General features: G+C 36.1%; 1 protein-coding gene across 1 annotated transcript in view; it reads right to left on the bottom strand.

Moving 5' to 3' along the window:
• The window catches only part of LOC118854835 (WD repeat-containing protein 19-like), a 157,633-nt gene extending 140,287 nt beyond the window's left edge, over positions 1-17,346 (bottom strand). Inside the window, 5 exon segments of the mRNA XM_036765055.1 lie at positions 64-179; positions 11,666-11,791; positions 12,846-12,911; positions 13,145-13,236; positions 17,311-17,346. Coding sequence (XP_036620950.1) covers positions 64-179; positions 11,666-11,791; positions 12,846-12,911; positions 13,145-13,236; positions 17,311-17,346 — 436 coding nt within the window.
• Positions 17,347-17,882: the final 536 nt, after the last annotated feature.

Genomic DNA, 17,882 nt, shown 5'->3' with positions numbered 1-17,882 from the left:
TGGTTAACTTTGAAATCATGATTAAATTTGATTTAAGAAAATCAATAGTCTGACACTACATACCCAGTACAGGAATTTTGCGAGAAGTCTGGTGGTTATATATAAATAAGTTTCCTTTAACTGTTCCAATAGCAAGTAAGGCTCCAACTTTTGACCAGAGCAGAAAGGACATCTGATCCCTGGAATTTAAAAAAATTTATGAAAACTTTCTGCTTGAGGAATGAGGTATTTAAAATGGCTGTTTTGTACCATAATTAAGAATGCTCCTTTCTTTCACATTTTCACAACACATTCTTACACATGCAGTTGATATATCTGTTAACCCAATTCAGACATAAGCAGAGTCCAACCTCCTCATTTTTACATATGAGGAAATGGAAACCCAGAGCAATTAAAGGACTTTAGCTAAAGTCACATAAATAGTGAGTCTATTACTCAAAAAAAAAAATGTGGTAGTGGTCATTACCAATTTCTTAATTACCAAATCTAATGGCTTTTTCTCATTCTTCATCCTTCTTCACCTCTCACAGCATTTGATGCTATTAATCACCTTTCACTGAATACTCCTCTAAACATTTTCATAACACTGCTCTCTTAGCTCTCCTCCCATCTTTCTGACTGCTCCTTTTCAGTCTCCTTTGCTGAATCTTCATCCTTGTCATCTCCCCTCAGTGTAGGTGATCCCAAAAACCCTGCCCTAGTCCCTTCTTCTCTTTTCCCCCCAATGCCATCTCACTTGGTGATGTCATTAACTCGAACGGGTTCAATTATCATCTCTATGCAGATGATAATTCCAATCCCTCATCTCCAAATGCCTATTGGACATTTCAAATTGGATGTCTGTTAGTATCTCAGACTCAACATATACAGAATAGAATCCATTATCTCTCCCCCAAAACTCTCCTCTTTTCTGAACTTCCTTATTATAGTCAAGAACTTCATCATCCTCCCAGTTACCCAGGCATGAAACCTTGGTGTCATCCTCAACTCCTCACCCTCGCACACCCAACATATGCAGTTCACTGACAAATCTTTTCATTTTACCTTCACAACATTTTTCATCTATATCCTATTCTTTCTAATAACAAAGCCACCATACTAGTTCAGGCCCTCATCACCTTCCATTTATACTAATAGCCTTCTACTTGGTCTCTCTACCCCAAGTCTCCACACTCCAATCCATCCTCCACAGCTGCCAAAGTGAATTTCCTAAAGCATAGGCCTCACCATGTCATCCCACTGTTCAATAAACTCTTGGGGCTCTCTACCACTTCTAGGACCAAATACAAAATCCTCTGGTTGGCATTTAAGGCTCTTCACAACATTTCCTTTTTCTATTTTCAGGTTTTCTCACACATTACCCCCTCTACAAATTCTATAAGCAAATTATACTGGCCTATTTACTGTTCCTCACATGACACTTCATAACCTTGTACTGGCTGTCCCTCATACCTGGAATGCTCTTCCTTGTCACTTCCACTTCTTGATATCACTGGCTTCCCTAAGAATTCATTTTAAAGGCTACTTTCTGCAAGAGGCCTTCCTAATCATTTGTGCTTTCTCCATTAAGGTTACCTTCCTTCTACTCTGTCTTCTTATATGTACCCATTAATGTATGAGCTCCTTGAGAACAAGGACTTTTGTGATAAAAATTTTTTTATATCCCAACCACAGTACCTGGCACACAGTAAGCATTAAACAAATGCCTATTGGGTGTCACATGACAAACGTCTATAAATATGGATCTAGGATCTTTCGAAAATAATAAGGAACCTGAAAGCTAAAGCACTGGTATTCTGGGATGATTTGCTGGCACAGAAATGCACTCTTAGATGAGCTCTCCTCTGTCCTATTCCTTGGTCTTCCTCTTTCTCTTCTATCTATTTATTCTCACAATTAAATCTATAATCCATTTTACTGTATTTTTAAAACATATTCTTAAATAGATAGGCAGACTAGGTGGCTTGTGATCTGTATTACTGGAGGAAGAACCCACATTGATGAGATCACAGACCTGTCAAAATATCCAAGTATGTACAACAGGTAGGTAAAAGCACATTTCACTATTCAAGGTTCTTATTCTAAGAAACTGATCAAGTATACTTAATTCTAAGCATTGAAAGGTATTTGAGTCTGGGAAATCACAGGGATGGCGAGTAGAATAAAGCTGTTGATTGACATGATAGTATTTGACTATACAGTAGTTCCCACAAGAAGAAGTGAAAAGGGCAAGGGGGAAAGGTCCATTCAGCCTTCCTGTGGAAGACAAATGAGTTGAAGAAGCAAGGTCTAAGAAGATGAGGAATTTGGAGTTGAGTGGGTGATTCTTCCTCAGAATGGTATTTGGAAGTTCACTTTGGAAGGCAGAGTAGAAGCAGCAAGGTAGAAGATAGCCAGGGTAAAAAAAAAATGGTCTCAGAGGTCTTGGTGGTCTGGTTCTTATCCAGTCAGCTGATTATTTCATTACTTCTGTCAAGTATCTTCTGCTTTGTCTTCATCACTAATTTTGCCTTGGAGTTTCTCATCTTCCACTAAAGTCTTAATGTTGAAAGCATAAGATTCAGACAAGTTCTTACGACACTTTGTCTCTTTACTTAACTTCAGCCACATATTTCTGTTTCCTATACTAAAAGTCTTTTGTTCGGGTGACCTTTGTCTTCACAGATCTCATAGCAGACAGGGGATAACATTTTCATCAACATCAAAGCTTATATCAATCTAAGGAACACCACTGGGGGAAGGTGAATTCCTGTGAGTTCAAATTTGCCAAGTAGGTTGTTATCTTCTGTCATTGCTCTCTTACCTTCATAAATAAACACAGCAAGCAAGTTGTCTGAATAAGTGATAAAGGTCTGTGATTGCTTAGTAAGGACAGTGGTATTGCATTTGATCAGAACTCTCATAACAGCAGCAGTTTCAATACCAAAGGAACAAAGAATAACAACCAACAGCAGAAAGTCCTGAACGTTCTCAGATTCATCCACAGACAAGATGGCAGCCTGGACAACTGCACCGTAATCAACAGCTTCAATGGGATTGATACTCTTGTTTAGCTCCTTATCGCTGAAGAAGTCCTACAAAAGTTTATGGATCTTGGGGATGTGAGTGGAACCACCCACCAAGATAATGTCATAAATCTTTGAATTATGGAATCCTTTTTAAGGCCTTTTTCACAGGCTCTTGTGTACCACAGAAAAGATCAGCACTTAGCTCTTCAAAATGGGCATAAGTGATAAAGGTATATAGAAGCCAATACCTTCACAGAGGGAATCAATCTCAATACTGGCCTGGGTAGTAAAGGTATGCCTTGCACATTCACAAGAGGTAACAACCCTCTTGTTCTCACTGATGTCCTTCTTGTACTTTCACTTGAACTTAGCAATGAAATGGTTGGCCATGCAGTTGTCAAAGCCCCATTCAATTAGATGTCCCTGGGTGTGGATTTGACTTCAAAGATGCCATCTTTGATGGTTAGTAGAGGCATCTAAAGTGCTACCTATCTCCAAGGTCAATGATTCACACATTTTTCTTGGCACCCTTTTGTCTAAGCCATCATTAACAGCAACAGCAGTTGGTTCGTTGATGATTTGGAATACATGACATGTGATGTTCCATCATCTTTGTTGGCCTGACATTAGAAATCATTGAAGTAGGCTGGTACTGTGACCACAGCATTTTTAACAGTATTCCCAAGGTTAAGCTTCGTCAATTTCCTTTATCTTAGTCAAGACCATAAAAGATACTGCTCAATAGAAGATTTGGGTTTCTCTTTTCTCCACTTAGACCTCAGACATGCCTACATCCTTCACCACAGTGAAAGACCAATGCCTCATATCTGACTTTACATCATCAAATCTGCAACCAATCAGACACTTAGTAGAATTCACTGCAACTTGATTTTTTTGCAGCATCACCAATTAAATGTTCTATTTTGGTAAAGGCAACATTGTTTGGGGTGGTCCTATTTCCTTGGTCATTAGCAATGATCTTCACTTATCCATGTTGAAGACTCTGATACGGGAATAAGTGGGGCCAAGATCAATGCCAGCTGCAGGTTCCTCCTACATGGATGCTAAGACATCAGGGTTGTTGCTGATCAAAGAGGAATAACAAGGGCTGCTGCTATACTGTCTATGATTTTTTTTATAATAACTGACAAGTGTCTCAGCAATCATATCCACTAGTATTTCTGTTCCTTGTAGTTCTTCTGGTCCTGATGAATGAAACTCACAAATTAGAAGTCAGATTCAATTTCTTAGTTTTATATGCCAGTACCATGCTGTTGTATTGGTAAGTAAATACAACTAAATCCTATCTAAAACTGTATATTCTAAGTTAACAAGTGTGAAGTCCTTGTACTTGATTTCCTTTTGGTAGTAACACTTGTCCCTACATGAATCATCCAAACCAGGTGGTAGTCATTAGGTTTAAAGAGTCTCAAAAATCTCTCCACCATATGCCACATATACATGCCTCAGTAAGACAACATACCACACTACTGCTGATGTAAGAATGATTTTGGTACACTTGAACAGGGAGTGACCAATGTTCTAAGTTTTTAATATCCTTTCTATTTGGCTCCAGGATGGCCATTTTATTTGTAAGGAAAAATCATGTAAATGGCTGAGGCTTTCCTTATAGTATGAAATTTAGCTAAGACTTTCAATAGTTTACCTTGAATGATTAATTGCTTAAGAATAAAAGAATTTCTAGGTCATTTTTATTATTACCATTTGCTTGCTGTAAATTCCAGAGTAACTCACCTCAGGGTTTGTTAATCATTTTACAACTTGGCCTGACGTAATTTTCCCCCCTTTGCTACCTTTGACATGTAAACCTCCTTACTCTTCATCAGTCTGATATAATTTTATAAGTTTATTTTTGAAATGTAAACCTTTCCCTTTCCCTTTTGACAGCTATAAAATCTAATTATACTTTTAAAAAAACTAGAGACTGTCTTATGAAAACTTTCAGTATTCAGTGGCCATTTTTAGATACCCTGAGCCTGTGCTCTAAGTATATAAAATAAAACCTATTCTTTTTTAATTAATTTTTTTTATTTTCAGTTAACAACACTCAGTTCTGCATAATTTTGAGTTCCAGATTTTCTTCCTCCCCCTCCCCTCTCTCTTCTCCCAGATGGCATGGAATCCAATATATCTTCTACATATTAACTTCACGTTAAACTCATTTACACAATAGTCAAGTTGTAAAGAAGAATTATGACCAATGAAATGAATCATGAGAAAGAAGAAACAAAACCAAGGAAAACAAAAACAAAAGGGAATAAAAAGAAAAAAAGAGAGAGCAAACAGTTTGCTTCAATCTGCATTCAGACTCCACAGTTCTTTCTCTGGATGTAGATAGCTCTCTCCATCATGAGTCCTTTGGAGTTGTCTTTGAACCTTGTATTGCTGAGAGGAGCCAAGTCTATCAAGCTTATTCATCACAGAATCAATATATCTGTGGTTGTGCATAATGTTCTCCTATTTCTGCTCCACTGACTCAGCATATCATGTAGGTTTTTCCAGGTTATTATGGAATCCTTTATCTTCCCCTTCTCTTACAGCACAATAGTATTCCATTACATTCGCATACCACAATTCCCCAATTGATGGGCATCCCCTTGATTTCCAATTCTTTGCTACTACAAAAAGAGCCACTATAAAAATATTTTTGTGCATATAGATCCCTTTCCCACTTGTGTGATCTCTTTGGGATACAGCCCTAGAAGTGGTATTGCTGGGTCAAAGGGTATGAACATTTTTATAGCCCTTTGGGTATAGTTCCAAATTGCTCTCCAGAATGGCTGGATCAGTTCACAACTCCACCAGCAACATAACAGTGTTCCAGTTTTCCCACATATTCTCCAGCATTTATCATTTTCCTGTTTTGTCATGCTAGCCAATCTGACAAGAGAGATGTGGTAAATAAGAGTTGTTTTGATTTGCATTTCTCTAATCAATAGTGATTTAGAGCATTTTTTCATATGCCTATAGATATCTTTAATTTCTTCCTCTGAAAACTGCCTGTTCATATCCTTTGGCCATTTCTCAATTGGGGAATGACTTGTATTCCTATAAATTTGGCTCAGTTCCCTATATATTTTAGAAATGGGGCCTTTATCAGAGACACTAGTTGTAAAGATTTTCTCTCAATTTTCTGCATCCCTCCTAATATTTGTTGCATTGGCTTTTTTTATACAAAAACTTTTCAATTTAACATAATTAAAATTATCCATTTTGCATTTTGTAAGCTCTCTCTCTTGTTGTGTCATGAATTCTTTCCTTTCCAATAAATCTGATAGGTAAACTATTCCTTGCTCTCCCAAACTGCTTGCTTATAGTATCAGCCTTTATTCCTAAATCATGAACCCATTTTGACTTTATTTTGGTATATGGTATAAGATATTGGTCTATGCCCAGTTTCTGCCCTACCATTTTCCAATTTTCCCAGAAGTTGTTGTGAAATAGTGAATTCTTAGCCCAGAAGCTGGATTCTTTGGGTTTATCAAAGAGTAAATTGCCATAATCATTGACTACTGCGTCTTGTGTGCCTAACCTATTCCACTGATCCACCACTCTGTTTCTTAGCCAGTACCAAGAGTTTTGATGACTGATGCTTTATAGTACAGTTTAATATCTGGCATGGCTAGGCCACCTTCCCTAGCATTTCTTTTTATTAATTCTCTAGATGTTCTGGACCTCTTGTTCTTCCAGATGAATTTTGTTATTATTTTATCCAGCTCTGTAAAATAAAATTTTTGGTAGTTTGATTCGTATGGTGCTAAATAAGTAAATTAATTTAGGTATAACTGTCATTTTTATTATATTAGCTCGGCCTAACCAAATAAAACCTATTCTTAAAATGTCTCTTGTATATTGATACCTACAAGTGGTAGTAATGTTTATCAACAAATCACCAATGACCACTACCTATTTCTTCTGCCTCTGATCAGTACTGGATGACCACTTTCCTGACAGCATTTATGGATTCTCAAAATCATTTCTTGGAGCAAAGAGAGCTTTTTCCTTGTCAGATGGTCCATCTATACAGGAAATTACTATTACATAGGGATTCCTATTATATAGAAATTACATAGGAAAGAGAATTGCTATTATAAAGCTGTGAAAAGTTAGTATTCCTTCTTCCCTTTACCTCCAACCCTCAAACTTTCAAATACAGGCTAGAATTCTCCTGTGCCTCCTCATAATTTATCTGTTTTCCCTTTGGAACTCTTACATACATTCACCATACATCAGTTTCTAATAACCAGGGGATAAATAAGGCATCCTCCCAATCCTCTCACCTGTTCCTCTAATAAAAGACCAACTTGGCTTTCTTCCCCTGAACTGTTACTTGACACTGACAGAAACACAAAAAAAGAATCCTCTGCAGGTCATTTTTAAATTCCCTGTTATACATACTTTCTAGACTTGTCTGTTCTATCATTCTTCTGACTGCTCTGGCAAATTGCCCATTTGCCTCAACTATTCACCAGGCGCTCAGTTACAGCCTGGGCAAGGATTTATACTCAGTAGGTCTTGTTCAGCTGCCTTTGATCTGCAATTAGTAGATTGTTACCAAAGCCCTCGAGCAAGAAATTACCTAAAGCTGTCAACTAAAAGGTCTTAAGTAGTAACAATAATAATGCCAATATCAGTTAATATTTATAGTAGGGCTTCATGATTTCCAAAGCATTTTACCTCATTTTATCCTCACAACAACCCTAGGACATAGGTGCTATTATTATCCCCATTTTACAGATGAGGAAGCTGAAGCAGAAAGCTTGCCTACGGTCATACAGTTAATTTCCGAAACTGGACTTAAATTCAGGCCTTCCTGACTCCAGGTCCAACATTTTATCCACTGGACTACTAACTTGCAACCATTTCTCATTTCTTCCTTTCTCCCTACTGATGACATTCCTCTACTTTGGTGTCTTCTATCTACTGCCACTGGACATGGTTGTGGCTTTATTTATTCCTGGATATAGCTTTATTTATACCACGCTTGTCACGAAATAGAACGCTAGTTTTCTCAGCTGCCTTTGACCCACAATTAGCAAGTATCTACCAAAGCCCTATACCAAACAGAAGCTGACCTACACAGGATCCAAGGGCACTCTTACTACTGGTCTGAGACAGGAACAAATATTTTTTTATCTACTAATATGCCTCCAGGATCAAATATAAAAGGTTCTATTTGGCATTCAAAGCCCTTTATAACTTAGCCCATCCTATTTTTCCAAGCTTCTTACACTATAGATATTCCACCTCTCACCTGGCAATCTCCCAGACCTGGAATGTTCTCCTTCCATTATCTCTACCTCCTGGCTTCTCTGATATCCTTCACATCCCAGTTAAACTTCTAATTTCCAGAAGGCTTCCCTATTCTCTCTTAATTCCCTATCTTTTGCTTCTTTTTGTATCCCCAGTGCTTAGCACAGTGCCTGATACATAGTAGGCACTTAATAAACAATGATTTCTTGATTAATTACAGTCACACAACTGAGTCATTTGCTAATGGAAACAGATGGATTTGCCCACTTACAGCTTGAGTTAACCGCCCCAACCCCCGCACACACACCTTAACACATACTCACACACACATCCTCTCACCCATACTACCTACTGGAGCTGTATTGAACCAAAATACCATGGAGTAGACCTGAAGCAGATTGATTTAATTTTGTTCCCAGGTGCAATGATATGAGACCCAGCTGTGGACCTTTTGGACAAAGATTCCATAAAGACAGCTCTAGGATGCTCACAGAGAGCTCCTGAAACCCCAGGAAATTTCCTTAGATAAGGCTTTAGTGCTTGGCACAGTGTCAGGCACATAATAGGTACTTAATAAATGTTTATTTCCTGACTGACAGACCACTGAACCAAAAAAAAATTACACAAATTAAGTAAAATTCACTGACAAAACAATGACATGTAATTGTTTATAGCACATTCCACTCTTATAGTTCCTTACCTCTTTCATAAACATCTTTACAGATGTCTCTACCCTATAAGATACAATTTTTTTTAATTTCTGTTTTCTAGGACCAAGACTGGTTACAGCTCATGCTTTTACTATTGCTTACTCTCATAGTTTTACCAGCTATCTCCCTTCTACACTTAGGTTCAAAGTACTGTTGGGCTAATCAACTAAATAAATCCAAAACTCACAAGCTACTACCAATGCCTCCTTAACCAAATCAAAGTAGATGAATACAAATTCAAAGTAAAGACAATTAATAAAATAAGAAGAGTCACAGACTAGGCATTGCTGTATCCATTCCCAAATGACTTCTTTCGCTTCATGTGTCTCCCAAGGAACAATCATTTAAGCTGCCAATTAATCACTGCCTCCCCAATACAATAGAAAAGGTATCTCTCTATTCATGGATAGTAGCTAAGGAAACTTGCCACAACTATAGGGAATTCTAGGTATCTCTTCACAGTATAAAAGGATTTCTAACTTAAGTTTCTTACCACCACTTACTCATAGATGAGAATGTCCCCTAGTTAGCTAGAGTCTGCAAAATAGAGCTTGAGGTATTTACTACTGGCTTGTTTCTTGTTTATCTTATAAAGATTTTCCTTTTCTGTCATCTGTTCTTTGATGTAGAAATCATTACCTTCCTCAACTTGCTCTTTGAAATTCCACTCAACCCATCCTGCTTATGTAACAGAAACCTACATAAAGTAGCTTAAAACTGATGGCAAAGGGTTCTGATTTTTTGTTCAGTGACGCCTGCACTCTGAGCATAATAACCTGGGAGATTTCCCCTATCTCTGTGTTGTTGATTTTATAACTGACAGCAGTACATAATCAATGGATTCTCAAACAGTTTCTGTCAAAATGTAACTGGCAATAGCTAAAACTAAAGGCAAGTCTTGAAGTGCCACTCCTTTACACAAGAACAGGATGAGAACACAGCTACTATTTCTCTTCCATCTTTCTCATTTGGGTTTATTAAAATCCATGTCACAGGATCTAAAAGACTTCTTAGCTGGCCTCTTTCATGTCAATTTACATGTACCTACATATATTTAATGACCTTAATAGGTAGCTTCTAGGGACATCCAATCACACGTGGGTGCTTTCAAGCAAGCAATGCCAGGTTTATAGCACACTCTACAACTGCATCCACTCAAAACCATAGTTCATGAACCCCAACCAATAGCACCTGATGTACCCGCTTCTTGAATGTGGGGTCCTCAGAAAAGGTACCCTATGGGTCTGCATCCACTAAAAAAAACCACTTTATTTCATGAGACCATACCACTGTTATAACTTTTATTAGTTAACCAGAGGCCATAATTAATTCAAAGAAAAGGAATGCCTTGTACTATAAAGACTTTTACATAAATTATAATAATTTACATAAATAAATAATTATAATAAGTCTAGTGGAAAGAGTAAGGATTAAGAGTCTGGAAACTAGGATTCTAGTTCCAGTTCTGCCATTAACTAACTATGGGACCTTGGGCAGGTCACTTAACTACTTTGGATTCCAGTACCAGTTGAATTAAGTGGTTTCTGAGATCTCTTCCAACTCTGAGATTCTGGAAATGTAGAAGCTAAGATAGATAATCCAACACTAAAGTTCTGTGATCTTATAAATTCCTAGAACAATACCATATGATTAGGGATGCCTGTGTGTGGAACGAGTGAAGACTTCTCATAAAAGGGAATTAAATAGAAATAAGTAGGATAGTGAGTCCCATTTCTCTACTTAGATATTTTCCTTTCTGTAAAACCATTTCTCTACTTAGATGTTCTCCCCTCCATAAGCCAAGCTAGTGACCGTAAGGCCCCCAAGGTTAAGAATAGGACACAGGATGCTCACATCCTATGTGTTTACCTAATGGTGAGAGGCCTGAAAGAAAGAAGGTTGAGGTGAATAAGTCAGCAACCATAAAATTCTCTGAGAGTAAGGATAGGACACAGGATGCTCATCTCCTCTGCACTGACCCCAGGATAAGGGACCCCCAGCTCGGGAGAATGGATGAAAAGCCGGAAAGCCAGGTGCAAAGTAGACGTGGAAGACCACTCAGGTATGAATGATGGGAGACAAGGTATAAGGGTGCTGGGGATATCCGTCACAGATGTATGGGTGATGGGAAAGGTTAGTTTGCCACAAATGTGAAGATGATGAGGTAACCAACAACTGGCTTCTGCCTGTCACAGATAACCAAACCATTTGTTCATTGTTATTGTCATTAAGATAGATTTATCACTTCAGATCGATGGGAGAATGGGATAAGAATGGTGGGAAGGTTATGTCTGTCACCTGCTTGTCAAAAATAACCATACCGTTTGTTCTTTGCCATTGTCCCTGGGATAGATTTATCACATCCAGATTGTACCCTCAAAGCTTACATCTTCGAGCCAAGAGGAAGGAGGTTGGGAGGGGGAATTGCGGTTAGGGACCTATATAAATACCCCAATTCTCTGTGTCCAGCGCGCTGTGACACTGAGAGGACCCCCAGTCCTCTTGGTGCCTGGAGTTGCCCTTTCCCGCAGGATCGTAATAAATTTTACTTTCTACTTTCACCTTGAGATGCCTCTGTTTTTAATTTTTGGATTCTTAAATCCATCGCAAACACCTGTGAACAAATACAATTTTAAAACATTCCTTTTTTAAATTAAAGAATATTTTTCTTACCTCATGCCACTATCCAACTGACTAGTTTTATTTGTATTGGCATCCCACAAATAGATGCAGGTAGATTTTTCAGCAATTATTGCTAATGTATCTCCATCTACATCCCAATCCATAGCAACACAGGGGCTTTAAAAATTAGAGATGTGAATACAATTAGAATTCTTAAAATTTGCAAGAAACTGAACAAGCAAAATGCCATTGTTGTTTTTGTTATAATTTATCATAATACATTCCAGTGTGCTAGGGACTTAGAGTTCATAGAAAGTCAATCTTTAACCTGCTCTGGTTTATATTACCTTTTTCTCCTCTCTCACTCCCTTCTACTCTTAGCCTATTACTTTAGCTCAAGAGCCACATTTCCTATACTTCTATCCCAAAAGGTTCAAGGATTTAAGGTTGGCTTCAATTTTACAACTTGGACAATGACAATTTGTGACCACCGTTCTACTTTATTCAGTAGAAACCAATGGAAAATTTCGATCAATTAAAAGATCAGATCATGATTAGAAGCTTCAATCACCATATTTTCACTGACAAAAAATTAAAGCAGAAGTCGTCTTCACTGGAAAAATAAACATCTCATTTTTGTGAATTGCAACAACCTGCAATTTTCTCATACTGATAACAGCTAACATTTACATAGCACTTCAAGAGAATGATAATGTTAGAGGAACCAATCTGCTGTGGAATCAAGCACATATGTAGAAGGGCTAGCTTTCACAAGAAGGGCCACATCTTTCAGAGACTAGGGGTGAGGGGGGAGATGATATCAAGGTTTTAAGATTAAGAAAATAGAAGAGGGGATTTATATCAAATGGCATCAATATTCTCAGTCACAAAGTTAAGGTCCTCAGCTGGGGAAAGCAGGAGGGTTTGGGGAAGCGAAAGAGAGAAGCTTAAAGAGGGAAAGGAAAGTCTGAAAGAGAATCTATGGGGGGTGATATAGGCAATCAATTGGGGAAAAATAAAAAAATGGCCTTGTTACATCACACAGTCTCTCAAAATAAAGCACAGGGAGATAAAGTAACAACTATGGGTCACAAAATTAGTGAATGTCAAAGCTATGATTTGCAAATCTAGAATTCTTCCTGCTAAACCAACCCATAATATACCTTCTTTTTATGTATTCCATATTTATATATTTTATGAAAATTAATTCTGATTCTATCTTTATACTTACCCTTGAAGACTAATTTCATTTTTCTTTAGACCATGGCGATCAAAGATTTTTACTGTATTATCAGCTCTAAAAATGCAATATTAGATCTTTAAAATATAAAATGGTATATAACTTAAATTTTTTTGTTAGTAACATGCTAACTGAACTAATAAAACTTTCCAAAGTCAAACCAGTCAACCTATGCTTCAGTGCTAAAGTAAAATATCCTTTGAACTACTTTTACCTTCATTACTTAATGTTATATACATAAATGTCAAATAAAATAGATCACATAATTTTTAATATGCTGGCTACCTTACCCTGTAACTGCAATGTAATTTCCTTGTGCTTTCTGCCATTTGAACTGTATAGGAGCACCAAGCAAAGACTTTTCTAAGAGAATAAACACTTGCTAAGGGAGAAAAAAAATAAAATTACATATCATCTCTTAATAGTATAAAAACTCAGTGATATTAAAAGGTCACAAATGCACCAGACTGTATACAGGCCATGTGGCACTACATTCCTTCCAACCAAGAGACTGTTTCCCTGATATCCTATTTGTTTTTGTCAGATTTTTCATTGCTTGTAAATGATATTGTACATACCTGCCTAGAATAAATATTGACAGTAAAAAGGAATTCACAAGAATTGGCATTTCATTCTCTAGAAAATTTGAAACCAAAGTTACAAATAACTAAATTTACACTAGCATTTCTACAACAGCCTTACAAGATAAACAGGATAGGTATTATTATGCATATTTATACAACCTTCCAAGGTAAATAGGATAGATACTATTTTATATATTTTATAGGTGAGGAAAATGATACTTAAAAAATGTCAAATGGCTCATCAAATACAGACAGCTAACAAAGTGGCAGAATTGACTCTTACATGTGTCTCAAATTGCTCAAGCATAGAATTGAACTGTACTAAAAAATTGTACTGCAACAACATTAAAAACATCTAAAACCTTTGAATGTTCCAGAACGTAATTTTTTAATGAAATAAGCAATATATCAACTTTTAAAATTAATTCTCTATTTCCCCCTTTCAGGTATCCTTTTTTATGTTCTTTATGATGAACTCTTAGTAGTTTAAAGAGAAACAAAATTATCAATCAGCATATATTTAATGGATGGCAGTTATGTATTAGGTACTCTGTAAGATAGGAAATGTATACCCTCAGTCATTACCCACCATTTTACTCTCCTTTCTGTGTAGATTATGAAATGCTTGCCCTTACACCTCTCTGGTCAGTTCATAACCTCTGAAAGCAATACCTTGTCATTAAAAATGATTTATCTTATTGAATGTTCTCTACTAGTTCAATTACAATTCTAATCACTTCAGAATCCTTCATATTCTCCTACCCACACTATCCATTTTAGTCAAGCTAACTTATTCATAGGACCTTTTTTCACCTGGAAATTTATTTTGTTCTTCCAAGCTATGCCATATGCCTAAAACAGCTACCCTATCTCCCATAGGCTAATAACCTTCTCTCCTTATTCAAAACCCTCCTTGTGCAAATTATCCCAAAGTAAATGAATTTAAATACTCAGTTTCCTCAAATGTTTGTTTAATCACTTTCCATGTGTCTACCAAAAAAAAAGGAAAAGAAAAATAGGACAAAAAAAATTTAAAGCCATAAAAATATTAGAAAAGATGCTGGTGTGCCATTTCATACTTAATGAATAGATTGTGATATATTACATGTCACAATACCTTCAATTTAAAGTGTTCTGTATATATTCTGCACAGTGTAAAACACACTGTGGGTATTAATACCAACTATGATAATGACCTACTTAATAGAGCAAAAGGAAAGCTATGGATCCTGTGCAATGCCAACAATATCATAAATATTTTATGGATTGCAAAATTTCATACATTGTATTATGCTCACATTGAAAAAAAAGAGTGAAATCTAGCCATACATTTATATTCAGCAGTACTGCTACTGCTAATGACTCATGCATAAAAAGTAAAATCTGATGAGGTTGGAACTTGATAACATCTCAAAATGCTGACTGGCCAAAGTCAAAATGCAGGAAGTCTCCTAGGTATATAAAAATGTGTCTGTTCATTCTACTTTAAAAATAAATCTGAGGGATCTCTCAGGGAAAATACAGCACAGGCATTACACCAACCCAGAAAAGATAAACACCATAATTACATATTACACTGAAATTATTTTCTATGACAAATTATTTATGACTATACCATTACTTTAGCACAGAAAGACAATACCTGTTTGGTAGCACTTATAATAATAATACTAATGATAATTATAATTATACACATTACAGAATCTGATCATAGGACAGGGCCTCAGAGGCCATCTATCTTAGCCAAACGTACAAGCTAAAAATGATCATCTAAACTCCAAAGATTTTTTTATGAAGGAAAGCCCATCACCTCCAAGACAGCCTTTTTAGCTAGCTACAGAGTCATGTATCCCTTTGACAATCCAGTAAAGTCAAATGAGTGTATATAGGTAGGAAGGCAGGTACAACAACTACAACAATTTCTAAGTAGTAATGAGCATAAATATTTTGAGATATCTTTGGCAACTGTAATATGAAAATATGGTTCTGATGAAGTATTATTGTGCTATAAGGAATGATTAAGTGAATGGTTTCAGAAAAACATGGGAAGACCCATATAAACTGATGCAAAGTGAAGTGAGTAGAACCAGATCACTGTACACAGTAACAGCAATATTGTAATGATGACCAACTGTGAAAGACTTAGGTACTCGATCAATACAATGAACCAAGAAAATTCCAAAGGACTCATGATGAAAAATGCTGTTTACCTCCAGAGAAAGAACTGATGAACTTTGAGTACAAATTCAAGTATAGTTTTCTCACTTTATTTATTTTTCTTACATTTTTGTCATATGGCTAATATGGAAATGTTTTACATGATTTCACATGTATAATTGATATTATATTGCTTGCCTTCTCAGTGGGTGGGGGACAGTGAAAGGGAGAGAATTTAAAACTCGATTTAAAAAAAAGAATGCTAAAAGTAGTATTTTAAAAAAGAAAATGTCTATCATTTCTATTGGTGACAAAATCATAGATACTGCCAAAACTAATGTGGTTTGTTGCCTACATTTATAATTGAAGGAAACGCTAAATTTTAGTTAGAAGTTAGTGAAAACATATGAGCAATTATTTTTCCTGTACAAGGTCATGGATCCCCTGAAATCTATCAGTGGACTCCTTTGGGATCTATGTGCTCCAGATTTAGAACTGTGGCTCTAAAGGAAGCCAGATTTCTTTAAATCATGCTTTAAGATTTGCAATTTCTACCTGCTACTCCTAGTTCTGACCTCTGGCACCAAATAAAACAAGTCTATACTCTCTTCAATGTAATAGTCTTTCAAATATTTGACATTAACTAAAAAGGTATTGAGAGAATTTTATTAATCCATAATTTTGTGGGTAATCTGTTTTCAGCAATGGAAATTCAAGTATTGAGGCAATGTTTGAAATTCACAACTAAAAGTCATTAATATGCTAGAGTTTGTTTTTTTTTTCAATTTCTGGATCATGCCTTGATCATGCCACTAAATCTCTAAATTAGGATACAGGACCTACCAAGTAGCTCCAAAATGTAAAACAGGATTATTTCTTACAAATTAGAAGAAGAAAATTAGCCATACTACATCCAGAAGATTTTGCAACAGCTTTGCTGTTGCAACTATACACATATATAAAAAGCCACTATACACATATATAAAACATATAGACAGATATATTTTATATCTCAATTTCATTCTCCCTGTATCTGTTTTTTTACAGAGAAATGGTAAGAAACATGGAAGTTCACATTAGTTTATCCTATTCTTCCTAAAGAAAAAAATACCAGTATATGTTACTAAGGTGATTTTACTATTAATTTTTATTATAAGTTTCCAAATTGTTTCTTACAAATATGCTTAAAACTCATACTGATTGAAAGTTCAAGTTTATACTATAATAATTTTGGCAGTTTACTATTCAGAAGACCTGTAAAATCTGGCTAGTTTATAATTCGAGAATTCAAGCTTAAAATTCAAATTCTAATACACTAAAGCTTCCTTAGTTTAAAATATACTGCTAGGTGTATTATATTTTCCTTTAATGAAGGGAAAATACATATACGCTCTATATACAAACATACATACTTAATTTTGTAAGGTTTATCAGTTGTTTTATGCCATCTTTTGTTCTGAAGGTGGCTTGTGAGGTTAAAAAAAAGATAAAACAAAAATATAGATGCCCTAAATATCTTAGAGAAGCACAGCACTATGATATAGAATTACTCCTCCAGAAAGAGACAGTACAGAAAAAATATACATATATACACACACATATGTATATATTTATCTATATACCATATTTCCCCATGTATAAGATGCACCCTTTTTCAAAAAATTTGGGGTCTAAAAACCGAGTATGTCTTATACAGTAGTTACAGATTTTTTTACTTGCATTTCGTGCTCATTGAGCGTCTTTGCGCTCATTGTTTCGCATGCAGTTTGCAAAAGTGAATGGAAATCGTGCTGCTGAACCTAAGTTTGGTCCTCCTCCAACTCAGAAAATAATCTGAGACTGGCTACAGGAAGAAGAAACCCTACTGAAAACGCCATGGCAGAAGAAAGCCACGAGAGGCAAGTCAGCAAAGTGGCCTGATTTAGAGAGGGAATTGAAGACACAGATTGAAGAGCAAAGGGCAATTGGAATTCCTGTGTCCACAAAGATGGTTCAGCATGAGGCAAGAAGAACTGTTGATGAAAAAGAAGTTACTGATTTCAAAGGAGGACACAACTGGTGCTTCAGGTTCATGAAACAGAATGGACTAAGCATGCATTCACACACCACACCTGCCCAAGATGTCTGAAAGCTATGCGCAGATGAATAAAACTTGAGTTCAATACCTTTATGTAATACATTTTTTTTTCAAATTTTGGGCCCCAAAATTAAGGTGTGTCTTAAACTTGGGGAAATACAGTACATATACATATACATATGCTAAGATGAAGGTTAAAGACTACGTTTT

This window comes from Trichosurus vulpecula, chromosome 6 (genome assembly GCF_011100635.1).
Source record: "Trichosurus vulpecula isolate mTriVul1 chromosome 6, mTriVul1.pri, whole genome shotgun sequence".
Lineage (NCBI taxonomy): Eukaryota > Metazoa > Chordata > Mammalia > Diprotodontia > Phalangeridae > Trichosurus > Trichosurus vulpecula.
Note: the sequence above shows the minus strand (reverse complement) of the source record. Positions and strands in the feature narration are given on the sequence as shown.